General features: G+C 54.5%; 6 protein-coding genes and 1 non-coding gene across 7 annotated transcripts; 5 read left to right on the top strand and 2 right to left on the bottom strand.

The window, feature by feature from the left end:
• Positions 1–13: 13 nt before the first annotated feature.
• On the top strand, positions 14–1950 carry DICSQDRAFT_132346 (5-methylaminomethyl-2-thiouridylate-methyltransferase). The gene is made up of 9 exons (XM_007361412.1): positions 14–216; positions 282–343; positions 399–536; positions 588–685; positions 735–796; positions 851–1150; positions 1204–1387; positions 1443–1595; positions 1654–1950. Exons 2-9 carry the CDS (start codon positions 293–295, stop codon positions 1790–1792), a joined length of 1125 nt encoding a protein of 374 aa, XP_007361474.1. The 5' UTR covers positions 14–216; positions 282–292; the 3' UTR covers positions 1793–1950.
• Positions 1951–2262: 312 nt separating this feature from the next.
• Positions 2263–5802, top strand: DICSQDRAFT_143566 (SAPS-domain-containing protein; the record flags this gene model as incomplete). The annotated part of the gene is made up of 11 exons (XM_007361413.1): positions 2263–2273; positions 2327–2536; positions 2593–2794; positions 2856–2990; positions 3053–3628; positions 3678–4370; positions 4423–4604; positions 4659–5088; positions 5147–5329; positions 5381–5437; positions 5491–5802. The coding sequence occupies 11 exons, from the start codon at positions 2263–2265 to the stop codon at positions 5800–5802; spliced, it is 2991 nt and encodes a 996-aa protein (XP_007361475.1).
• Positions 5803–6017: 215 nt separating this feature from the next.
• On the bottom strand, positions 6018–7043 carry DICSQDRAFT_143567 (uncharacterized protein; the record flags this gene model as incomplete). The annotated part of the gene is made up of 7 exons (XM_007361414.1): positions 6018–6170; positions 6222–6317; positions 6377–6434; positions 6496–6598; positions 6652–6729; positions 6790–6943; positions 7005–7043. 7 exons carry the CDS (start codon positions 7041–7043, stop codon positions 6018–6020), a joined length of 681 nt encoding a protein of 226 aa, XP_007361476.1.
• A 230-nt stretch (positions 7044–7273) lies between these two features.
• Positions 7274–7362, top strand: DICSQDRAFT_t19. Its single transcript has one exon. It is a non-coding gene; the product is annotated as a tRNA-Ala (tRNA).
• Positions 7363–7991: 629 nt separating this feature from the next.
• Positions 7992–9242, top strand: DICSQDRAFT_152195 (uncharacterized protein). The gene is made up of 5 exons (XM_007361415.1): positions 7992–8203; positions 8253–8347; positions 8399–8592; positions 8647–8758; positions 8830–9242. Exons 1-4 carry the CDS (start codon positions 8091–8093, stop codon positions 8707–8709), a joined length of 465 nt encoding a protein of 154 aa, XP_007361477.1. The 5' UTR covers positions 7992–8090; the 3' UTR covers positions 8710–8758; positions 8830–9242.
• Positions 9243–10360: 1118 nt separating this feature from the next.
• On the top strand, positions 10361–15014 carry DICSQDRAFT_132353 (acetolactate synthase). Its single transcript, XM_007361416.1, has 10 exons — positions 10361–10590; positions 10650–12257; positions 12319–12526; positions 12582–13930; positions 13991–14142; positions 14199–14347; positions 14400–14516; positions 14570–14625; positions 14683–14807; positions 14902–15014. Exons 1-4 carry the CDS (start codon positions 10421–10423, stop codon positions 12666–12668), a joined length of 2073 nt encoding a protein of 690 aa, XP_007361478.1. The 5' UTR covers positions 10361–10420; the 3' UTR covers positions 12669–13930; positions 13991–14142; positions 14199–14347; positions 14400–14516; positions 14570–14625; positions 14683–14807; positions 14902–15014.
• Positions 15015–15236: 222 nt separating this feature from the next.
• Positions 15237–18135, bottom strand: DICSQDRAFT_98155 (uncharacterized protein; the record flags this gene model as incomplete). The annotated part of the gene is made up of 11 exons (XM_007361417.1): positions 15237–15512; positions 15582–15665; positions 15724–15828; positions 15885–16027; positions 16087–16338; positions 16389–16490; positions 16540–16678; positions 16741–17006; positions 17061–17156; positions 17214–17356; positions 17405–18135. The coding sequence occupies 11 exons, from the start codon at positions 18133–18135 to the stop codon at positions 15237–15239; spliced, it is 2337 nt and encodes a 778-aa protein (XP_007361479.1).
• Positions 18136–18462: the final 327 nt, after the last annotated feature.

Raw genomic sequence — 18462 nt, forward strand, 5'->3', positions numbered from 1 at the left:
ACCACGTCTCTTGCTGAACAACAGCTCTCGCCTGTACTTGCCCTTCCTTACGCCTTGGCCCGGGGCCCTCGAACCTTGCATCGCAGTAATTCTGTGCATATAGGCGAATTATCTCTCTTGGCAGCTTGATGATAGGATGGACTTCGTCGGTACTCCGGTCGCTCCCTCTGCTCCGTACCCACTCCGCGGGGCTGACACCTAGGAAAGGGGACCGAGGTACGCCTAGCATACCCCTACGAACCCTCGAATCAATATAAGTGGTACAACAATGGGCCTTATAGTTGTTGTTGCTATGTCTGGAGGTGTAGACTCTTCCGTCACTGCCAAACTTCTCGCAGACCAGGTAAGACATTCCGCTCTTGATCGGGAGGTACTTCATGGATGTGTGCGCACAATAGGACTATGATCTTTCTGCGGTCTTTATGCGAAATTGGGACACGCGTGATGAGTCGGGCACCGATAGCGGCTGTGAATGGAAGAAAGATTGGGAAGATGTACAGAGGGTCTGTCGGATGCTGGGTCTCAAGTGTGAAATGGCGAGTCATTTATCCATATACCGAGCTCTGCTGTCTTATGCACATCTACAGGTAGACCTTTCGCGTGAATACTGGACCCGTGTCTTCGAGCCGGCATTGGATCTCTGGGAGGCAGGCTCTACACCCAACCCAGATATCTGGTGCAACAAGTGGGTGCAAACTTTCTCTCACGTACAATTTTTCTCACCATGATCATAGAGAAGTGAAGTTTGGTGCACTCATGGACAGATTGACCAGCAAGGACTCCTGGCTTGCGACTGGTGAGAGTTGTTCTTGCATGCCGCAGCTATCGTCTATCCCTAACACTTTGACAGGACACTACGCGGACAAGAAATGGGCATTGCCTCCGCTTAGCGTATCCAACCTCTTTGCATATGGAAAGTTCCCACCCCGCCCGCAATTGCGACGTCCCTTAGATCGGTCGAAGGACCAGACCTACTATCTCGCTGCCGTGCCAGAGGCAAGCCTTGCTCGCGCCTTGTTCCCCCTTGCGCCGTACAAGAAAACGGAAGTTCGCGCAATGGCGCAGAAGTGGGGCCTGCCGACCGCTTCTAGGGAAGAGAGCATGGGTATATGCTTCGTCGGAGAGAAGCGTAAATTCGATGATTTCATTGGTACGCTATGCAGCTGTCCTCTGGCATGCTGGTCGATCCTCATGTTACCCCAGCCCAATATATCCCTCCAAAACCTGGCCCAATCATCGACCTAGAGGGAGGAAAAATTCTTGGAAGACATCCGGGCCTATATTCATACACTATCGGACAAAATGCGAGAATCAAAGGTATGCATCAGAAGATGTTTGTGGCAAAGAAAGACCCAAAGGAGAATGCGATCTATGTCGTTCCCGGACCGTACGTTCAATTCAGTTGTTGGTCCATTTTATGGAAATTAAGTGTGCCAATTTAGCGAGCATCCGGCGCTGTATTGTGCCTCAATTACAGTGGACAAGTGGAAGTGGATTTGGGAAGACTCGCCTCCCACTGGCATCGACGGTGAAGGGTTCCGTGGCCGCGTGCAGTACCGTCATCGGATGGTAGACATCCCCGGCACCATACAGCGGTCAGTCCATTCTTCACCCATCATCCATGACCGAACTCAACGCACCTTGAACACATAGACGAGCTGATGGAATTATACGCATCACGTTCCAGAAGCCACAGAGCAGTGTGGCGACGGGTCAAGTCGCGGTGATGTGGAACCGCGATTGGTGCCTTGGCTGCGGTATTATCACCGCAACCGAAGGCTCATTACATTAGCGCCCTGCTTAGAGCCACTTCATGCTTACTTTATGTCTCATACCTACTTAGGAACCTGCTTCGCCAACCCTGCGATGTATCATGTACGTGCTGTCGCTCCGCAATACGCTGCAGTCGTGAATGCAACCAGTACACCGGGTCCCACAACTCAATCGTCGATCAATCTCCTACTCAATCTCATCGGGGGGTCTTTCTGGATGTCGCGCTTCGGTTTGGGCCTGTAGGACAGGCATGTTCATGTAGTTGTTACGTACAATAGGACGGTGCTTGGGACTATGGCTGCGAGCGCCCAGCTGGCCACTGCAGGATTCGCGCCAGTCGGAATAGGCAGTTGCATTCCATCGGGCACTCGCCCCTCGTCGCCCGTCTCGTCCCCGACCGTTCCCTCTCTCTTGCTTCGTGCCATATCGCTGCTAGACTGTGACTGCACAATTCAGCTTCTGTGAGCACTAGAATTGAAGTGACGCTGCATGTTTTGGAGGTATAGAGCTCGCTCTCCGTCCGCCGAGCTGTCTTCACCGAGTCTGCCAGCAGATTCGGCTTCCATAATGCGTCCGCAATCGACTCCCTCCTCGACAAGGAGGACGTCGCTCTGGAAGCTATTCTTGACGAGGACGACCTCCTTCAGGAGTGCAAAGCGCAAAACACGCGGCTTATCGACTATTTCTCCCGCGTCAATGTGCTGCAACGCTTGCTGGGATACGTAACGGGGCAGATCGAGGGCGACGACAAGGGCAGTTTCAAGTGAGTGTCCGCTCACACCGTGGCGAGCGAGCGTGCTCAGTCAGTGATCTCTGGAGATATCCCTATGTTGCGACCGAAGTCTTGTGCAGCGAAATATGGTCCATAGTGGAGACTTGTACCAGTCATCCGGACCAGCTGCTCGTGCCCTTCTGGGAGACCGTCCTGGACAAGTCCCCGGAAGAGATGAAGAGCCAGGTGATGATGGCCGCTCACTTTGCAAAAGTTAACGTTGCCTTCCTGAGCAAGAAACCCGCGGAGGTGAATACAATCATATTATGATCTGCCCTGTGTGGTGTGATGTCTGAGCCTTTGCGCTCAGATGCTTGCGTTCATCCAAGCACAACCTAACATTGTCGAACGGATTCTACGACATATAGAGTCGCCCCCCTTCGCGGACCTCCTAGTCCGAATCATCCAGCTAGACGAACATCCCGCTGGAGCTGGCGTTCTCGAAGTATGTTTCCCCTCATGCATCATGCAGGCTTTCGCGAACCACTCTTACCTCAAGAAATTCAGTGGTTATCCAACGAAAACCTCATGTCGCGCCTCATCGACCTATTATCACCAGTGCATAGTCCCGACATGCACACAGTCGTCGCTGAGCTCATCAAGGGCATCATTTCTATGGCAGCGCCATCTCCAGCTGCCGGCATCTCTGATGGACTGAACCACCCTCCTGCGTCGAATGTCTTCGCCCGAGAGCTTGCGCACCGGGATAGCGTCACGAAACTCGTCAGCTTCATCCTATGCGACTTCGGTCCTGATGCAGACGTCAAGGGAAAGGTCGATGCTTCTTATACTCCAGAATCTGCTGCGTCCTCAGTCATTCAATCCATCTGCATCATCATCGAGCTTATACGGCAGAACAACTCGGACTACTTTGAGCCCTACCTCTTCCACACAGTACGTCAGCGCCTCATACAAGTCCAACAGCAACTGCAGATGAACCAGGAAGGCGCACGAGAAGGCTTAGAGGCAGCTATGAAGGAGATGGTCAATCGCATGGGTGTTGTTCATCTTGGCCCGGTCCTGGAGCTTATGTGCGATCACCTCGACAAGCTACAGCGGTACCTCAAGGGGCCTCGATCTCTGGTGAGTTTGTCCCGGTATAGTAACAACCCTGTCTGATTCGGACCGATAGAACGGACCTGTCCTAACCACTCTTGGAGCACTACCGCCGCTCACGTTCGAGCGTTATCGAATATGCGAACTATATGCGGAACTCCTGCATTGTTCGAACATGTCGCTGCTCAACCGTCCGCAAGAGTACGACCATTTGTACGACGCCCAAGGTCGTTTGCAGGGCGGTCTGTCTGCTCTTGAGGAACTGGCGCAGGTCATTGCCATCGGAAATGGGTCTGGTAACGACGATGGGATGGACGACGACGACGAAGACGCTGAGACGGAGTCTGCTCATGAGTTTCCCGTATCACACGCACCATCGTCGTCCCTGATCGACTCCGACGAGGATATGAGCGGTGGCAGTTCGGACGAGGAGGCCATGGAGGAGATTGCCATGTACGATTCCCAACACGAACCGACTTCCAGTCTTCAGGGGTCTCCCTCCGAACAGCCCTCAAATCGAGTCGGTTCACCCATTAGGTTGTCGGCGCCCATACCCGCTGTGTCGACATCACCTGGCGACATTTCTTCTTTCCCGCAACGTCAGAACTCCTGGCAGTCGGATACAGAGGGTCCTCAATCTAGACCGCGTTCAGCTAGTTCGCGTAGGAGCATTCGGAGATCTAAGTCAGAATTGCCCATTGGTCGTCCAGTGCTCGGAGAGAGGCTCAAGCAGCGTTTCCTGGAAGCCAATGTGGCGTCGACATTGCTGGTACGTCCTGCATGATAAGTGATGTACCCGTCATCTGATGACCCTCAAATAGGACCTGTTCTTCGAGTTTCCCTGGAATAACTTCTTGCACAGCGTCGTTTACGATCTCATACACCAGATTTTGACTGGGAGGGTCGACGGCGGGTACAACCGGGAATTGACAGTCGCCTTGTTTCGTGACGCAAGGCTCATGCACCGCATCATTGAGGGTTCAAAACGCAACGATGCGGAGAGGTCCGTGTCTTGCGCTTACTGTGATTCGGTTCTCGCTGAGTTTGTGTTGCACAGCGAGAAACCTAAGGGCGTCAGGTTAGGCTACATGGGCCACTTAACGCTCATTTCCGAGGACGTTATCGGTGCCCTGGAACACCTTCCTCCCGACCTCCGCCTGCAGATCGCTCAGTACGCGCCTCAACCTGAGTGGGATGAGTACGTCACTGGTCGCTACAAAGAAACCAAGAAGAAGGATACCAGTCTTCTTGGCGGAGGCAAGCCAGTCGTTGCTCCAGCTATGCGGAATGGTGCGGCGCAATGGAAGGTCGACGAGGCAGACGCAGTTGCAGCGGCAGCTGGGCGTCCAGCGGGGGATGAGAAACAAGGAGGACCGGAAGTGAAGGGCGAATTCCGGAGAACATCAAGTCGAAGGGAAGGTAGCGCGGACTTCGGCAATATGCCGATAGACGATGACGACGACGAGTATAATTCTGCTCCGCCCCGCGTAGGTCTCATGATGTCCGTGACTGTCGACGAGCAGGCGTTGACTCGAATTGCCGCAGTTTGCGAATTATCTGGTCCAGGAGATGCAATCCTCCGATCACCTTAGTTCCTCAGACGAAGCATCTGATGACGAAGAGGACGGCGGCTGGCTTGCTCAGTCGACGTTCGAGCTGCGACCACCTCCTGTGACCGCTCGTCAGCATGACAACGGACGGAGACCTCTGAGCTCATCCGGATTTGACGTATGTCTCATCTGACTCCTTGTGTCTCGTCATTGACTCGCATTCGTCAAGGATACGTTTGCGCCTCCATCGTCGTCGCACAATTCTTTCCAAGATCCCTTCGAGGACGTGAGTCAAGCGACATGTCCACACTGCTCTTTGTAACGACTATTACCTTCTAGGATGCTTTCGGACCTTTCTCCGACTCGGCCGCGGCCAACGGCAGCGATCCGTTCACGTTCGAAACGACAACTGCAGCTGACGGATTCATGAACGACAGTTCATTTGAGTCTTTCGGAGATTTCGGCGATTTCCAGACGGCCGGCTCAGATTCCTTCGGGGATGGGGGCTCGCTCACACCCACCGGGGCGGATAGCTGGAGCTTTGCGAGCGCATCCAGTACGGGCTCCTTTGACGAAGCAGGAGGGCTGGAACGCCGATCGGCTGAAGGTAACAGGGAGCAAGACGAACGGACTGCCCGCGACAACAACTAGATGACGTACGCTTCGGTAGTGTATGCTTACCCCGAGATGGTGATATTGTGTACATAGCGTGTACGTAGTAGAGTGCTGTCAGGCCATCTGTTTATCTGTCTGTGCACACACGTGACCCGGCTCATCATCAGTGGTACTAGCCCACGATGGCTTGATAATTAGATACATCCATGGAACCCTTATTATACGTTTATCACGCAGACCCAGGCTTGTACTCAGTACTCATACCCACCCTCGCGCTGTACAGCAGCAAAGTCCAGAGTGGCGAGTTGTTTGCCTGTGCTGTCCTTCAGTGTGCACTCGACCTTGTCTCCTGGGACGACTGGACCAACTCCCGAAGGAGTCCCCGTCAGGATGAGGTCTCCCTCCTGTGATGCAGACATCAGCAGCGATGGTAACATAATGGGGTCCATACTCGCCTCCAATGTCATGATTGTCGAGATGTGCTCGATCAGTTTAGGAATGGAGAATATCATATCTTTGGTGTTTCCGTCCTGCTTGACTGCCCCGTTGACCTGTACGCGACCGTCAGATGGATGGGCAGGTTCTCGACTCCTTATCTTCCCTTGCATACCCTGAGAGTGAGACTCAAGTTCGCCGCGTCAGCCACGGAGTCCTTGGAAATGTACGAACTTCAGGAACATTGATGAGCCGTGACAACATACTATGAAACCGCTAGTGCGCTGATTTTACCTGATCGGCGTAAAAGTGTCGAAGCCCTTTGCAACGGTCCAAGGGAGCCTCTTGGCTTTCAACTCCTCTTGAAGGTTCCTTGCTGTCATATCTACGGCCAGCGCTGATAGAGCGGAAATCAGCACATGCCCAGATGAACGAAACGAAGACATATACCATAGCCTGCGACATAGCTCTCTGCGTCTGATAGAGGTATGTCACGTCCTCGCTTGCCTATGACGACGCCAAGTTCCACTGCATAACTTTGAGATCGATATTGAAGTGGCAGCGGGTGCTGGAGGAGTTTGTACTGACCTTCATAGTGTGCTAGGATGCCCCTAGGGATTTCTACATTGCCTCCAGAAGCAACGTAGCTCGTGGTAGGCTTCAGAAAGATGATAGGCTCTTTCGGAACGGCGTTGTTCAGCTCCTTGGCATGCTCGCTGTAGTTCCGGCCAATGGCGACAATCTAGTACACTCAGCGAGTCAGTGACCAAGTAGGGGAGGCGTCTGCTCAAACTAATTGTTACCTTCTTGCCTTGTTGAACGAAGGACGCCACAACACTCATTCTTGTAGACGTGGAACTGAAGGCTCGCTGGGGGAAAGTATTCCGGGTAAAACCCATTGCCTTGCTACTGCTTCGCAGTGTTGCCGCAAACATGATTCCCACTGACTTTGAAGTCCCTAACTTGTGTCGTGGGCGAACGATGAAAGTGCTGGCCCTTGTGAACTCAGATCGCCGCTGCTTCCGCACTCCTCACAATTTATGATATTTATTGTAAACTTTTTAGGAAGCATGGGCACATGGTGTAGTTGGTTATCACATCCGCTTAGCATCTAGAAGATGGAATTGCGGGGGGTGCTGGGTTCAATTCCCAGTGTGTCCACTTTTTAAGCAATTCAAAGTGAATTGCTGCAATCACCCGTGCGCCTCCACCACAATCTTCTCCGTTCGCCCCTCATCCCGAGTTCTAACGGGGGAGGAACGTTAGGGAGGCTTTAGCTCTCTGGGCACCTCCCTCGTCAGCGGGCTTGGCGATCCTTCAGAAGGGTAAATATGGGTCTTTTTTTTCAATCAAAAGCTCCTACACAGCGACCAGAAATTTCAGCAACCTCCCTCCTCGGGTCGGACTCTACCAATGTATCTTGGCACATCGATTGCTGCGACATCGGTGTTCTGGGAGGTCTGACACGCCGCTCTCGACATTCAACAACGACAGCCACATACAACCCGCGGTCTTTGGTGTAGAGGTCATTCTGTGCCGTACGGTACACTTATGTAGATTGTGCGGTCCGATCGCGCACGGCCCGAACTTGGCCTCTTGCGAAGATCTCTTGGCTTGCCAAGGCCAAGTGCTTCCACCGCTGAAGCACTTGGCGATTCGCGAACCTGGATCTTCTAAGCCGTCCGGTCCCTTCTCTTAGGCCTTGCAAACTTCCACTGCCAAGGGTCTTATGGATGCTTGCCCTTTCCATAAAATGCCCGCCCATAGGCCCGCGCCGATCACGTCTGCCGCTACCCCCCAACGTCTTGTGTTCTTCCCCACAACCCCCGCTGTTGCTCGGCTTCCGTGAACGCTACAAGTCGCCTCTATCTCGAAGTCTAGCTTGGAAGATGAGCAGAGCTACTGTGTTGCGCTATCTCGGTACAATCCTTGCACTCTCGTTGCATACGACTGCGATTCCGCTTGGAACACGCGCGGACTCCAACGAGTCTACGAGCCCGGAGTGAGTACTCGTATACCAGACCCCTGCATTTAGGTGGTAACCCCGGCAGGAACTCTGTCAGTGCAGAACCGTCGTCTTCGGTGCAGGAAGAATCTGTCGGGCATTTGAACGACTCCTGGGTAGTTGCAGTCACAGTATCTCTGGGTAAGTTCAGACGTTTCTTCCGGCTCAACCTTGACTTGACCTCCGACGAAGTGGTGGTTGTCCTTGCCCTTGTGGGTGCTGTGCTTTTCGTCAAGTTGCGGCAGCGCCGCAAGAGGAGCAGGCGGGGACGAAGGAATTATGTTCGGGCGTCATCCCAACTCGTCATGGCGCCCGAACGGTCATACGACCACGTCTGGCGGGGGCCTTATGCGTCGCGAGCTTCGAACACCAGATCACCGTCTCCGGTGAGCCGAGCACTATGTCTTTGCAGATAACTGTGGCTCACAAGATCATTCTAGCCGTCCCCTGCGCATCTCTCTGAAAAGGACAAAAGGGGCCCGCCCAAGTGGTGTTATGAATAGTACCTTTTCCGATCTCCCTCTTCACGCCAAGGACGACTGCGGGGCGTATGTGAGTACCGCTATAGCTCCCTACAATAACTCTATTCGATAGCGAGCGAGATACTGACCGCAGCTCTCTAGTTCCGGCTTGCCTGGACACCTCACTAATGCCCACCTTACGTCCTGCACATCCTCCGCGATGCCCGTACTCGCCGAAGCATGCACAGTCCCCGCGGAGTACAGACGTACGCGCAGGCAGGACTGCATCTTCTCGCGCCGGGGCCCTGCTGCAGTGTTTCTCGGCGGGCTTGGAATGCGCGCCCACACAACTGGCGGTGTATCCGCCGAAGCTCAGTACCAGTCTATCTAGCCTCGAGGCAACGATGATTGTTCCCGCCCCACACACGCGCCGTAGGAGCTTTGTCTTGGCGAGGTCTGGATGCAGTAGTCCCCCATGTAGCTGTATCAGTTAGCAATCATATCCCATCGCTAGGGTCAGCCCTCCACGACCTCAGTCTTATAGAGTAGACCGTGGCTTGCATGATCACGCCGACCGTCCAAATGCTAGTGCTCCATTGCCCGGCTGCTGATCATTGCCTTACGTGTATGCCAAGGCTGCTCTTCGCCCCTGATCATTCTGGCACGTAGTCCAACCATTCCTTTCCAGTTCAATATCAGGATCCGGGTGCCTACATCTCGGGCGCGGGCTTGTCGACTTGCTGGAGCACGCCAAGCCTGCTCGGGTGCAAAGCTGACATGCAGTCGGTTGCTTCGTACCTCGTATTTTCCCATCGTGTGTGCTGATGCTGTTGAGCTTCGTCTCATGATTGCGGAAGAAATGCGTGATGCGAGCTTGGTGCTTATGCCTACGCTGTCGAATCTTCACCAAGCCTAGCTTGGGCGTTTCTGTCCGTCGAGCATTGGCATGGTCATTATGGAAACCACGTGGAAGCGAATGTACAAATGGACACAAGTGCCAGGCTCTTATAGACGTGATTCCGACCGCCCATGATCGTGAGGGATCCGACGCATCTGAGTTCTCCCGCCCAGGCTAATGACGGCGGAAGGCCCGGCCTCAGCGCTAACATTTCCTCTTATGGACACCAAGAGGGTTCGCCTTGGTTGCGTTGTTCCCGAGCACGCCATGGGCGCGTGATCTCCCTTGAAGATGTGGAGGGGTCACGGTATCCCGGGGGCTCGACGCCGCCGAGCTGTCCACCTTGAATGCATTAAGGCGGTCTTCCTCCACTTCATGGTCGAACTTCGGATGTTCCGGGGCTAAATTTCAACTGTAAAGCTGTGGGTAAGCTATACGTGTCCAATATTGTATTATTAGCCATCGGCAATCGCCACCAACGTGGTGGCATCTAGAATTGCTTGATGAGCGACCGTGCACTTGACCAAGGCCAACGCAAAGATAGATAGTTGGAACCTCTTGTACGTGTGCTGCGTAACTCGTTCCCAAGTTCGGAATGCTGTCAGTGAACAGGTTAACTGATGGAGTCCGACGAGGCGGCGAGAGCGCGAGACAGATCTAGAACCCTAGACCTAACCCTGAACCAGTGTTTATAATTTAACGAGAATCAGGTGACTAGGTCTGGAGCAAGAATGACTCGGGACTGGGGATATTGACAGTCCTTGTTCCCTCCGGTTTTCTTCGGTCTGCTCCCCCACTTTCGCCGTCGTCGCTTTTGCCGCCGTCGCCGCCAGCATGTCTCTCTCAGCGACCAGAATGCGCGTACCGTCCGCTTCAAAAGCGTCTTCGCCGACGCAAATTATCCGCTCCCGGTCCACGGTCGCAAGCACGAGCGCATCCATGCTCGAGGCCAAGTCAAGAGTACGGGAGCATGCTAGGAACATCAGCAGGTCCAGTGCTCGTGAGGCCACCGCTTCGAACTCGGTGTACGTTCTCCTGCCTTTTACTCGAATCCCATGGTCTTGACGCGACACAACTATAACAGCCGGCCTTCACCTGCCCCAGGGTTCCAGCAGCTGCCCACGAGAAACAACGTTCCTTACTCCCCACCCTCTCTTCCTCCCCATGTAGAAGGCCCCCTCGACCATTCCTTCATTGGCATGTCCGGAGGCCAGATCTTCCATGAGATGATGGTCAGGCATGGCGTGAAGCACATCTTTGGATACCCCGGCGGCGCCATCCTTCCCGTCTTCGACGCGATCTACAATTCCCCGCAGTTTGAGTTCGTTCTCCCAAGACATGAGCAGGGCGCTGGCCATATGGCAGAGGGCTACGCTCGCGTGACGGGCAAGCCCGGCGTCATTATAGTCACTTCCGGTCCGGGAACGACCAATGTCATCACCCCTATGCAGGATGCCCTCAGCGACGGTGTCCCTCTCATTGTTTTCTCCGGCCAGGTGGCCACGTCCCTCATCGGCTCCGACTCGTTCCAGGAGGCCGACGTTGTGGGTATCTCAAGAGCATGCACAAAATGGAACGTCATGGTCAAGGACATCTCCGAGCTCCCTCGCCGCATCAACGAAGCGTTCAAGATCGCGACATCAGGACGTCCAGGACCTGTCCTTGTCGACCTTCCCAAGGATATCACTGCAGGTATCCTAAAAACCCCTCTGCCCTTCAAGGCTACCACCCCCGGTCGTCCGCTCGGTCTTCCCTCGAATCCCCTGCTCCCCACCGACCAGTCAATCGACCGAGCGTCCATCGAGCAGGCAGCGAAGCTCATCAATCAGGCCAGGCGTCCCGTGATCTACGCCGGCAACGGTGTACTTTCGTCACCTCTGGGTCCCAAGCTCCTGAAGCAGATCGCGGATGTGGGAAATATCCCTGTCACGACCACTCTCCAGGGTCTTGGTGCGTTCGACGAGCTCGACGAAAAGTCCCTGCACATGCTCGGCATGCACGGTTCGGCCTACGCCAACCTCGCCATGCAGGAGGCGGACGTCATCATTGCCCTCGGTGCGAGGTTCGATGACCGGGTGACCGGTAAGGTCGATACTTTCGGCCCCGCTGCAAAGGCTGCTGCCCTCCAGGGTCGCGGAGGCATCATCCACTTCGAGATCCAGCCCAAGAACGTCAACAAGATCATCGAAGCGAACATCCCCATCGTCGGCGATGTCATCGCGGGCATGGCCGTCCTTGCGCCGCTCATCGAGAGCCAGCCCCGCAAGGAGTGGTTCGACGACATCCGCGAGTGGAAGGCCAAGTATCCCTTCACGTACAACAAGAGCACCCCTGGGGCCCCGATGAAACCGCAGGAGGTGATTGAGGAGCTCGACAGACAGACGGCGCATATGAAGGAGGACGTGATCATCTCGACGGGCGTGGGCCAGCACCAGATGTGGGCCGCCCAGCACTTCCGTTGGCGCACGCCGCTCTCAATGGTCACTTCCGGCGGTCTTGGCACCATGGGCTTCGGGTTACCCGCGGCCATTGGTGCGAAGGTCGGCGCGCCGAAGAAGATGGTTGTGGACATCGACGGCGACGCGTCGTTCTCGATGACGGCGATGGAGCTCCAGACGGCGTCGCAGTTCGACATTGGCGTGAAGGTGCTTGTGTTGAACAACGAGTTCCAGGGCATGGTCCAGCAGTGGCAAGGTGTGTCTTTCTTCCATCCGTCCTTTTGCTGGTAAATTGGTGCTTATATGTGCTCCGACAGACCTCTTCTATGACGGCCGTTACGCGCACACGCGTATGGTCAACCCTGACTTCGTCGCTCTCGCTCGCGCGATGAACGTCCACGCTATCCGCTGTCACTCGGCGGAGGAGCTTCCTGCGAAGATGAAGGAGTTCCTGGAGTACGATGGCTCGAAGCCCGTGCTGATGGAGTGTATCATCGACCGGACTGAGCACGTGTACCCCATGGTGAGTCGCCATATCCAGCCAGTGTATGCGCGTCCATCCTCAAAGCTTCCGTAAGGTCCCCGCTGGCAAGGCTCTTCACGAGCAGGTTGTTCATCCGAAGCATCGGGAAGCGTACGCGCAGGGTAATCACGGCAAGCGGTAAAGCGTAATCACCACGCTCTGCATGCTACTCCATTCCCGTACATTTACTCTACTTCACTTCTTCACGCGTATCACGCCCATAGTCTCCTTGGGGACTACTGCCTTTGCTAACCGAGCATTTACTTACATCTTACCATATGTCGCGGTCGTCGTATGGGTCGTGTTGGTTTTGCCAGGCTGGGATGTCTTCCCCGCATGCCTCGGTCGTTTATTGGAGTTGGAATCAAAGAAAAGTCCTTTGGGGACGTCATGTACCTAGTATCACGCAATATGGAAAAGGCCTCTAGGGGGCCGTTGGTTGTTGGTTTTGCTCTGAGCTCCATCACGTTTGTGTACTGTATATGACGGCCATGGTGGACACGACTATATAATGCTTCACGACTAACCTTCCATCAGATCGCCCATCCATACATCTTACATTGCCTAGTGTACCTTCAACAAGCCCACTACTTCGTTTTGGCCTTGTCTTCTGTGTCCATGAGGGCTTGAATCATTGCAGAACCAACCTTCGTCGCCTCCTCAAATCGTGACTCGAAGAATGCCGAAGTTTGCATGAACCTCTGCTTGTACAGCTCGAAGTTTCCAAAGGAGATGCACTGGCTCCAACCCCGCGCAGCGACGACGAACTCAAGGTCATCCGACCGATGCGTCGTCTCGTACAGCGCTGCGTGGATAGCGGCGTCTAGACGTCTCTCCGAGCGGAATAGGTACTCCGCGACTCCAATCCATAGCCGGAAGATCGGCGTCGCCGCGAGGTCGAGGTGCACGAAGGGCTTGATACCGAGGTGTGCCCAGCAGTCCACCATTGCGAGAAGCGAAAGGTGCGAGTTCGGCGGCGGGTTCCCGCGCGACGTCGTAATCGGGCTCGCGTTCTCCGCGGGCTTCTTCCCTAGACTGAACCGGTCAAGGATATCCTCCGAGAGGAGGATGGGCGGGCGCACTGCGCCATGTCCGTTCCCGTCCGCAGCGTTCTGGCGGTCTTGGAGGTACTCTCCGAAGACCTTCTCGCGGGCGTCGTAGATGCGCGCGCGGAGGCCGGCGGCGTCGCACGCAAGCATGAGCTTGAAGATCTCGGTTGTCGAGCGCGCGAACTGGTCGATCTGGACGCGCGCGGAGGGGTTGAGGATGGCGAGGCCGGCGTAGACGTGCCACTTGTTGGAGTAGATGCGGAGCATGATGTTCACTTTGACGGTCTCGATCCCGCCGACATACATCCCATGCTCCCAGGGGTAGGAGGCCGAGCAGTGCCAGGCGGTGCCCATGCTGGGAAACAAAGAGGTGGGGTCAGTGTCGAGCTGAGGCCGTGCAGAGAGTTCTACTGACGTAAGGAAGGCTGCGTGGGTGACTGCTTGGGTATTCGCAGTTACGGTGTCGTGATCTTCGTAGGAGAGGTAGACATAGCGAGAGCGTAAGGGAGCAAGGATATGCTCGACCAGCTTGAGGGTGTCATCCGTTGCGCGGTGTTGAATGAGTACCTGGTTAATCTATCAGCCGGTTAAACTGAACATTTTGGATGTGAAGGTGTACATACAAGGGGCTGCCCCACGGGCGATACGGTAGGGCCGTGTAAGGAGTGGCAGGAGAGGATTTTGACGTCTTCTGGCAGGTACGTTTCAAACGCCGCTTTCTCTGGGGCCTTTACTGATGTCTGACCAGCTACTATTGCACCCATCTTGGTAGCTGTACATCTCGTCAGCGCGGTCGGGTAGATGGCCATATTTTGAACAATTACACGGTCCATATTCGGCGACGACTCGATCAATGTACTCTGCCTCCACAGAATAAATGATGTAATCCGATATCCGAGACACCAGGTGTCCATCCTTCAAGACATGTATTCCGGGGAAACCTGCGATCCTGTATGATTGGCGTAGTCAGGCAGCAGAGCATTTGGCCACCGACCCTCGTACTTCTTCTTCAGGTCGTCATATTTTGAAGGTAGATCGCATATGTAGATCCTGAAAGGCAAGTGTCAACAGGAGATTGCTACGTCGCCAGATTCGTGAAGCCCCCACTTTTTCCATCCAGCTTCAGAGAAGCATCGTGCATACATGTTGCCCATAGCCCCCATGCCAATGAGCCCAATTGCGGGCTGCTCCTCAATAGGGGAGTCGGGAGTGACATCTGGTCGTACCAGGTTCTGACGACATATAGGTCAGCATTGTATTGCATAGTAAGTAGCGAGCCTGGGCATTGGTTATCAAGCGGAGAAACATCAAACCCGTGAGACTTACCCCGATGGCCATCGCGCTGTTGAGTTACAACTCGATAGGAGACCACTGTCGATCCACGTCAAGTGGAGAGCGGGTGAGGACCCAGTGCCAGCGAATCGTAAGGACTCGCGGAGACTTATGTGTGGGTATGATCATATGCGCTCAGTGGCTCACAGAGGCCGAGTCAGAATTTTGTATTTGGCGCTCAGCGCTCAGCTAGCGACAATTCCCGTACGTCGATCATCAGGTGCAAACCTTCCGCCGAGTCTCACCACTCACTACAACCTTGGAGTGCTGCAACGGCTCAGTCGTACGATAGAAACCTCACGGACAATATACCGCTCTTATCGCTACTGTCAATCAGATTCGTCATCTTCGTCGAACTCTCCCCCTGTCTCCGCCCTCATTCCTTCCACGCTATTGTACGGCAACGGGTCTCTTCCCCATTTCCCTAGAAGCCAATCAACCCTGCACAATCCAGAGCCAGTCGCGGAAGCGAGCAGCGGCGTTCCTGCCAGCCCATTCCTGTCGTTCCACACGACACGGTGGATGCCAACCTCTGGTGGCCACGCGCCTGTACCCACAGGTATCGTCTTGTTTTGGCGCGTCGCCGCTGGGCGATTGTGAGTCTCCTTCATTGGATGGAAACATTGATCAGCATAGCGCCGAGGTAACAGTCTGAGGACAGCGGTGGGGCAGACCTTTGGGAGAAAGTGCTCTAGCATCCTGTATTCACCAACAGCACGGCTGTAGTCCAGGTGGTAGATTTTGTGCTCCATGAAAGGCTTGGGAATATAGATCATATATCACCATCTCAATGGCAAAACATGTGTGTGCACTCACTATCAGCCCACCTCTTCTGGTCGACCGCAACGCATTGGTGGTTAAGCACGACCCGTCTGTGACCCCAATGGCAATTTGTGGATGATAGTCAGACGCGGCCAAACTCTGATACCTTCGTGAGCAGCTACACACTGTGTTCCGTCGAATTAATGAAGTATTACCCATATAGGCCCATTGGGTTCCAATAAGGTATGCCCGCGACCTAGCATGATCGGGGCTACGGAGTACGCTTTGATGATGTTCTCGTGATCTATCGTGATCGCGCTGCCCGTATACGCCGAATAGCAAATAGTCGTCACGACGTCTGCATAGAATAATATCATGTCAATTGAAGGAACAGTGTCATGCTGGAGGAGGGTTCACCTCTGGTGCGGTTCATGACGTTGCCACGCAACTCCCGGATGTCTGTGATGGTCTCGACACCGTCATACCCACCGCTCACGAGCACGGTTGGGTCGTCGGATGTCTCTTCGCCGTCGGCGTCGCAGACTGGCGCACGGATCCACGCGATGCTTCGGATGGCAGATTGGTGGACGGTGAAGTAATGGGTAGGGAAGAGAGGCATAGACGACTGTTGATAGAGCGCGGTAGCGATATTGTAGATGGCGATGTTCCCTGGGAACAAGGGTCATGTTGAGAACTTAAGCAGCAGCCATGAGACCGACCATTGGTGCACCCGATGGCGACAACTTCGCTATTTGCCCAGTCGAATGACCAGCAGCATGTCTCCTCTAACTCAATGCGGAGGAGGGGTTTAGTGGGCTTCACTACGTACTTGTCAATATATGGCTTCTGAGGGAATGAGATCGGACAAACCGTATAACGGCGTGTTCTTTGGGTAATCCGCGGGAACCTTGATAGTTCTAGGGTCAGGTACAACATAGAATGTAAGCGAGCCGTCTCCGAAGGTGCCTCCGAGGATGCCAAGCTTCCTAGGTGTAGCGTCGTTCGCCTCCTATGTCAAACGGATGTTATTGATGTTGTCAGTGGTGCATGGAGATGCTGAATACAACATACCATTGTCGAGTCGTTGGCGGGTAACGGACACCACTTCAAGTCATAGGCAGGGCCGCTATCAAGGCATAGCACTAAGTCGCATCGCATCTCTCCCGCATCGGACACGCCTCCATCAACATCCATTGCGTTCTCAGCTGCTAGAGACGGGCACAGGCTCCAGAGCTGTATACACGCCGAAGACGGTCGTTGTACGCGAGAACCGATCATTGGTGAGTAGCTGCGAGAGGGAAAAGGGGCCACCGCCAAGTATTGCCTGTGTTGATAGTCTGATAGATCCTTAATGCTAGCTGTCGAGAGGTTTCGTGGAGAGTAGCACTCACAAGATCGGTCGTCTGGGTGGATAGGACACCAGTCAATGGCCCATACAGGTGCCCCAGCATTGAAAACGTGGGCTTTGCTTCCGGGAAAAAATTGGGCTGGGAGAAGGGGCCAGTCAGTCCAGCATCTTCTCAAACCAGGAAGAAGTTAGGCACCAATTCTGATACTGTCATACCGATTTACTTCGAGGCGAGTCTGCTTCCCGAATGGCCCAAACGAGCACGCAACGGGAGGTGGAGGCTTCAATGCCCCCTCATGTGTGGTTTGCACATCACTGGGCAGATATGGGACGGCCTCGCTGAAGGATATGAGCTTGCTTTCAAGCGGCGTAACTTACTTGACCTACAAAGGACTGAGGAGTCTGTACGCTCCCAAGCGGAGGCCTCCATGGACCCTAGGCCGTCGCTCTTTCTCAGTTGTGTTAGGAGAGTCATACGCCTCCTTGAACCACCCTCTATCCTCCACCATGTCCCACAATGGACCCGGGCCAATGTTGTAGCCCAAGGACTTGTTCAGCCGTTCTGTAATCGTGCTGTTCACACCCCAGGCATTCGTCAGAGCGGTCGACGCTGGCTCGAATAGTCTTGGGGGCTCTATGAGGCGTTCTGTTTTGCCGCCTTTTTGGTGTATCCCAAAAGATCTGTGCCGGTGGTTCTGACTTGGCAGTGCATGCTGCTGCCTATTGGACAAGTATGATAGTCCTGGAGCCAACACCACCGACCGTTTCGCCGTTGGTTTTGGGGGAGCACTTTTCCGTCTGGGACCAACACTCGCCGACTCCGGACCAGCTAAGGAAGACTCTCGAGTAGAGGCAGTTTGGCGTCGTCGAAGCTTGGCTGTAGCGGTACTTGCTTCGGGTTCGTCTTCAGGCTCAGCGTCGTCCAATGCCATGTCCTCCGCGTCGTCCGCGCCTTGTTGCTCCGGGACTGCATCGGGTTCAAACTCGCTCCCGCTGTCAACCTCTTCCAGATACTCTCTTGCTTGTGAAGGACCAGCTCCATCCTCGTCAGGCTCTATATAACCTGATAGAACGGCGTAGTTTGGGCGCGAAGCCCGCGTGCGGAGCTGTCTTGACATCCTAGCCTCCGCTAGGCAGAACGGAGCTGAACTGCAATGATGAATGAGATACAGAGCACTGAAAGCGACTCCGAACCTCACAATGTCGGGGATATTCACAGATTCCTGAGGGTGGATGAGCTTAGGTGGATCGAAAATGATAATGTGAAGGGAAAGAGGGCATAGTAAGACCCTCCCTGGTGTTCAAACTTTTCTATGAGATCCTGTCCTTACCCTCAGCACAATTGCATATTGTTGGGAGCCCAGTGCGTGGGGAGCAGAGCTTGGCGAGCACCACAATCGTGGGTTTTGGGCTGGTTGACATTCCTGCAATGGGACCCGTCGCTA

This window comes from Dichomitus squalens (assembly GCF_000275845.1).
Source record: "Dichomitus squalens LYAD-421 SS1 unplaced genomic scaffold DICSQscaffold_2, whole genome shotgun sequence".
Taxonomy (NCBI): domain Eukaryota; kingdom Fungi; phylum Basidiomycota; class Agaricomycetes; order Polyporales; family Polyporaceae; genus Dichomitus; species Dichomitus squalens.

What these genes read in the sequence shown, in the direction of transcription:
- DICSQDRAFT_132346 (XM_007361412.1), top strand. Translation starts at nt 293, where the DNA reads ATGTCTGGAGGTGTAGACTCTTCCGTCACTGCCAAACTTCTCGCAGAC. An exon ending in CCAGATATCTGGTGCAACAA is followed by an intron (nt 686 to 734) that starts GTGGGTGCAAAC and finishes CCATGATCATAG; the next exon opens with AGAAGTGAAGTTTGGTGCAC. An exon ending in TAAATTCGATGATTTCATTG is followed by an intron (nt 1,151 to 1,203) that starts GTACGCTATGCA and finishes ATGTTACCCCAG; the next exon opens with CCCAATATATCCCTCCAAAA.
- DICSQDRAFT_152195 (XM_007361415.1), top strand. Translation starts at nt 8,091, where the DNA reads ATGAGCAGAGCTACTGTGTTGCGCTATCTCGGTACAATCCTTGCACTC. An exon ending in TGCAGTCACAGTATCTCTGG is followed by an intron (nt 8,348 to 8,398) that starts GTAAGTTCAGAC and finishes CCTCCGACGAAG; the next exon opens with TGGTGGTTGTCCTTGCCCTT. An exon ending in ACACCAGATCACCGTCTCCG is followed by an intron (nt 8,593 to 8,646) that starts GTGAGCCGAGCA and finishes AGATCATTCTAG; the next exon opens with CCGTCCCCTGCGCATCTCTC.
- DICSQDRAFT_132353 (XM_007361416.1), top strand. Translation starts at nt 10,421, where the DNA reads ATGCGCGTACCGTCCGCTTCAAAAGCGTCTTCGCCGACGCAAATTATC. An exon ending in GCCACCGCTTCGAACTCGGT is followed by an intron (nt 10,591 to 10,649) that starts GTACGTTCTCCT and finishes CAACTATAACAG; the next exon opens with CCGGCCTTCACCTGCCCCAG. An exon ending in CTGAGCACGTGTACCCCATG is followed by an intron (nt 12,527 to 12,581) that starts GTGAGTCGCCAT and finishes AGCTTCCGTAAG; the next exon opens with GTCCCCGCTGGCAAGGCTCT.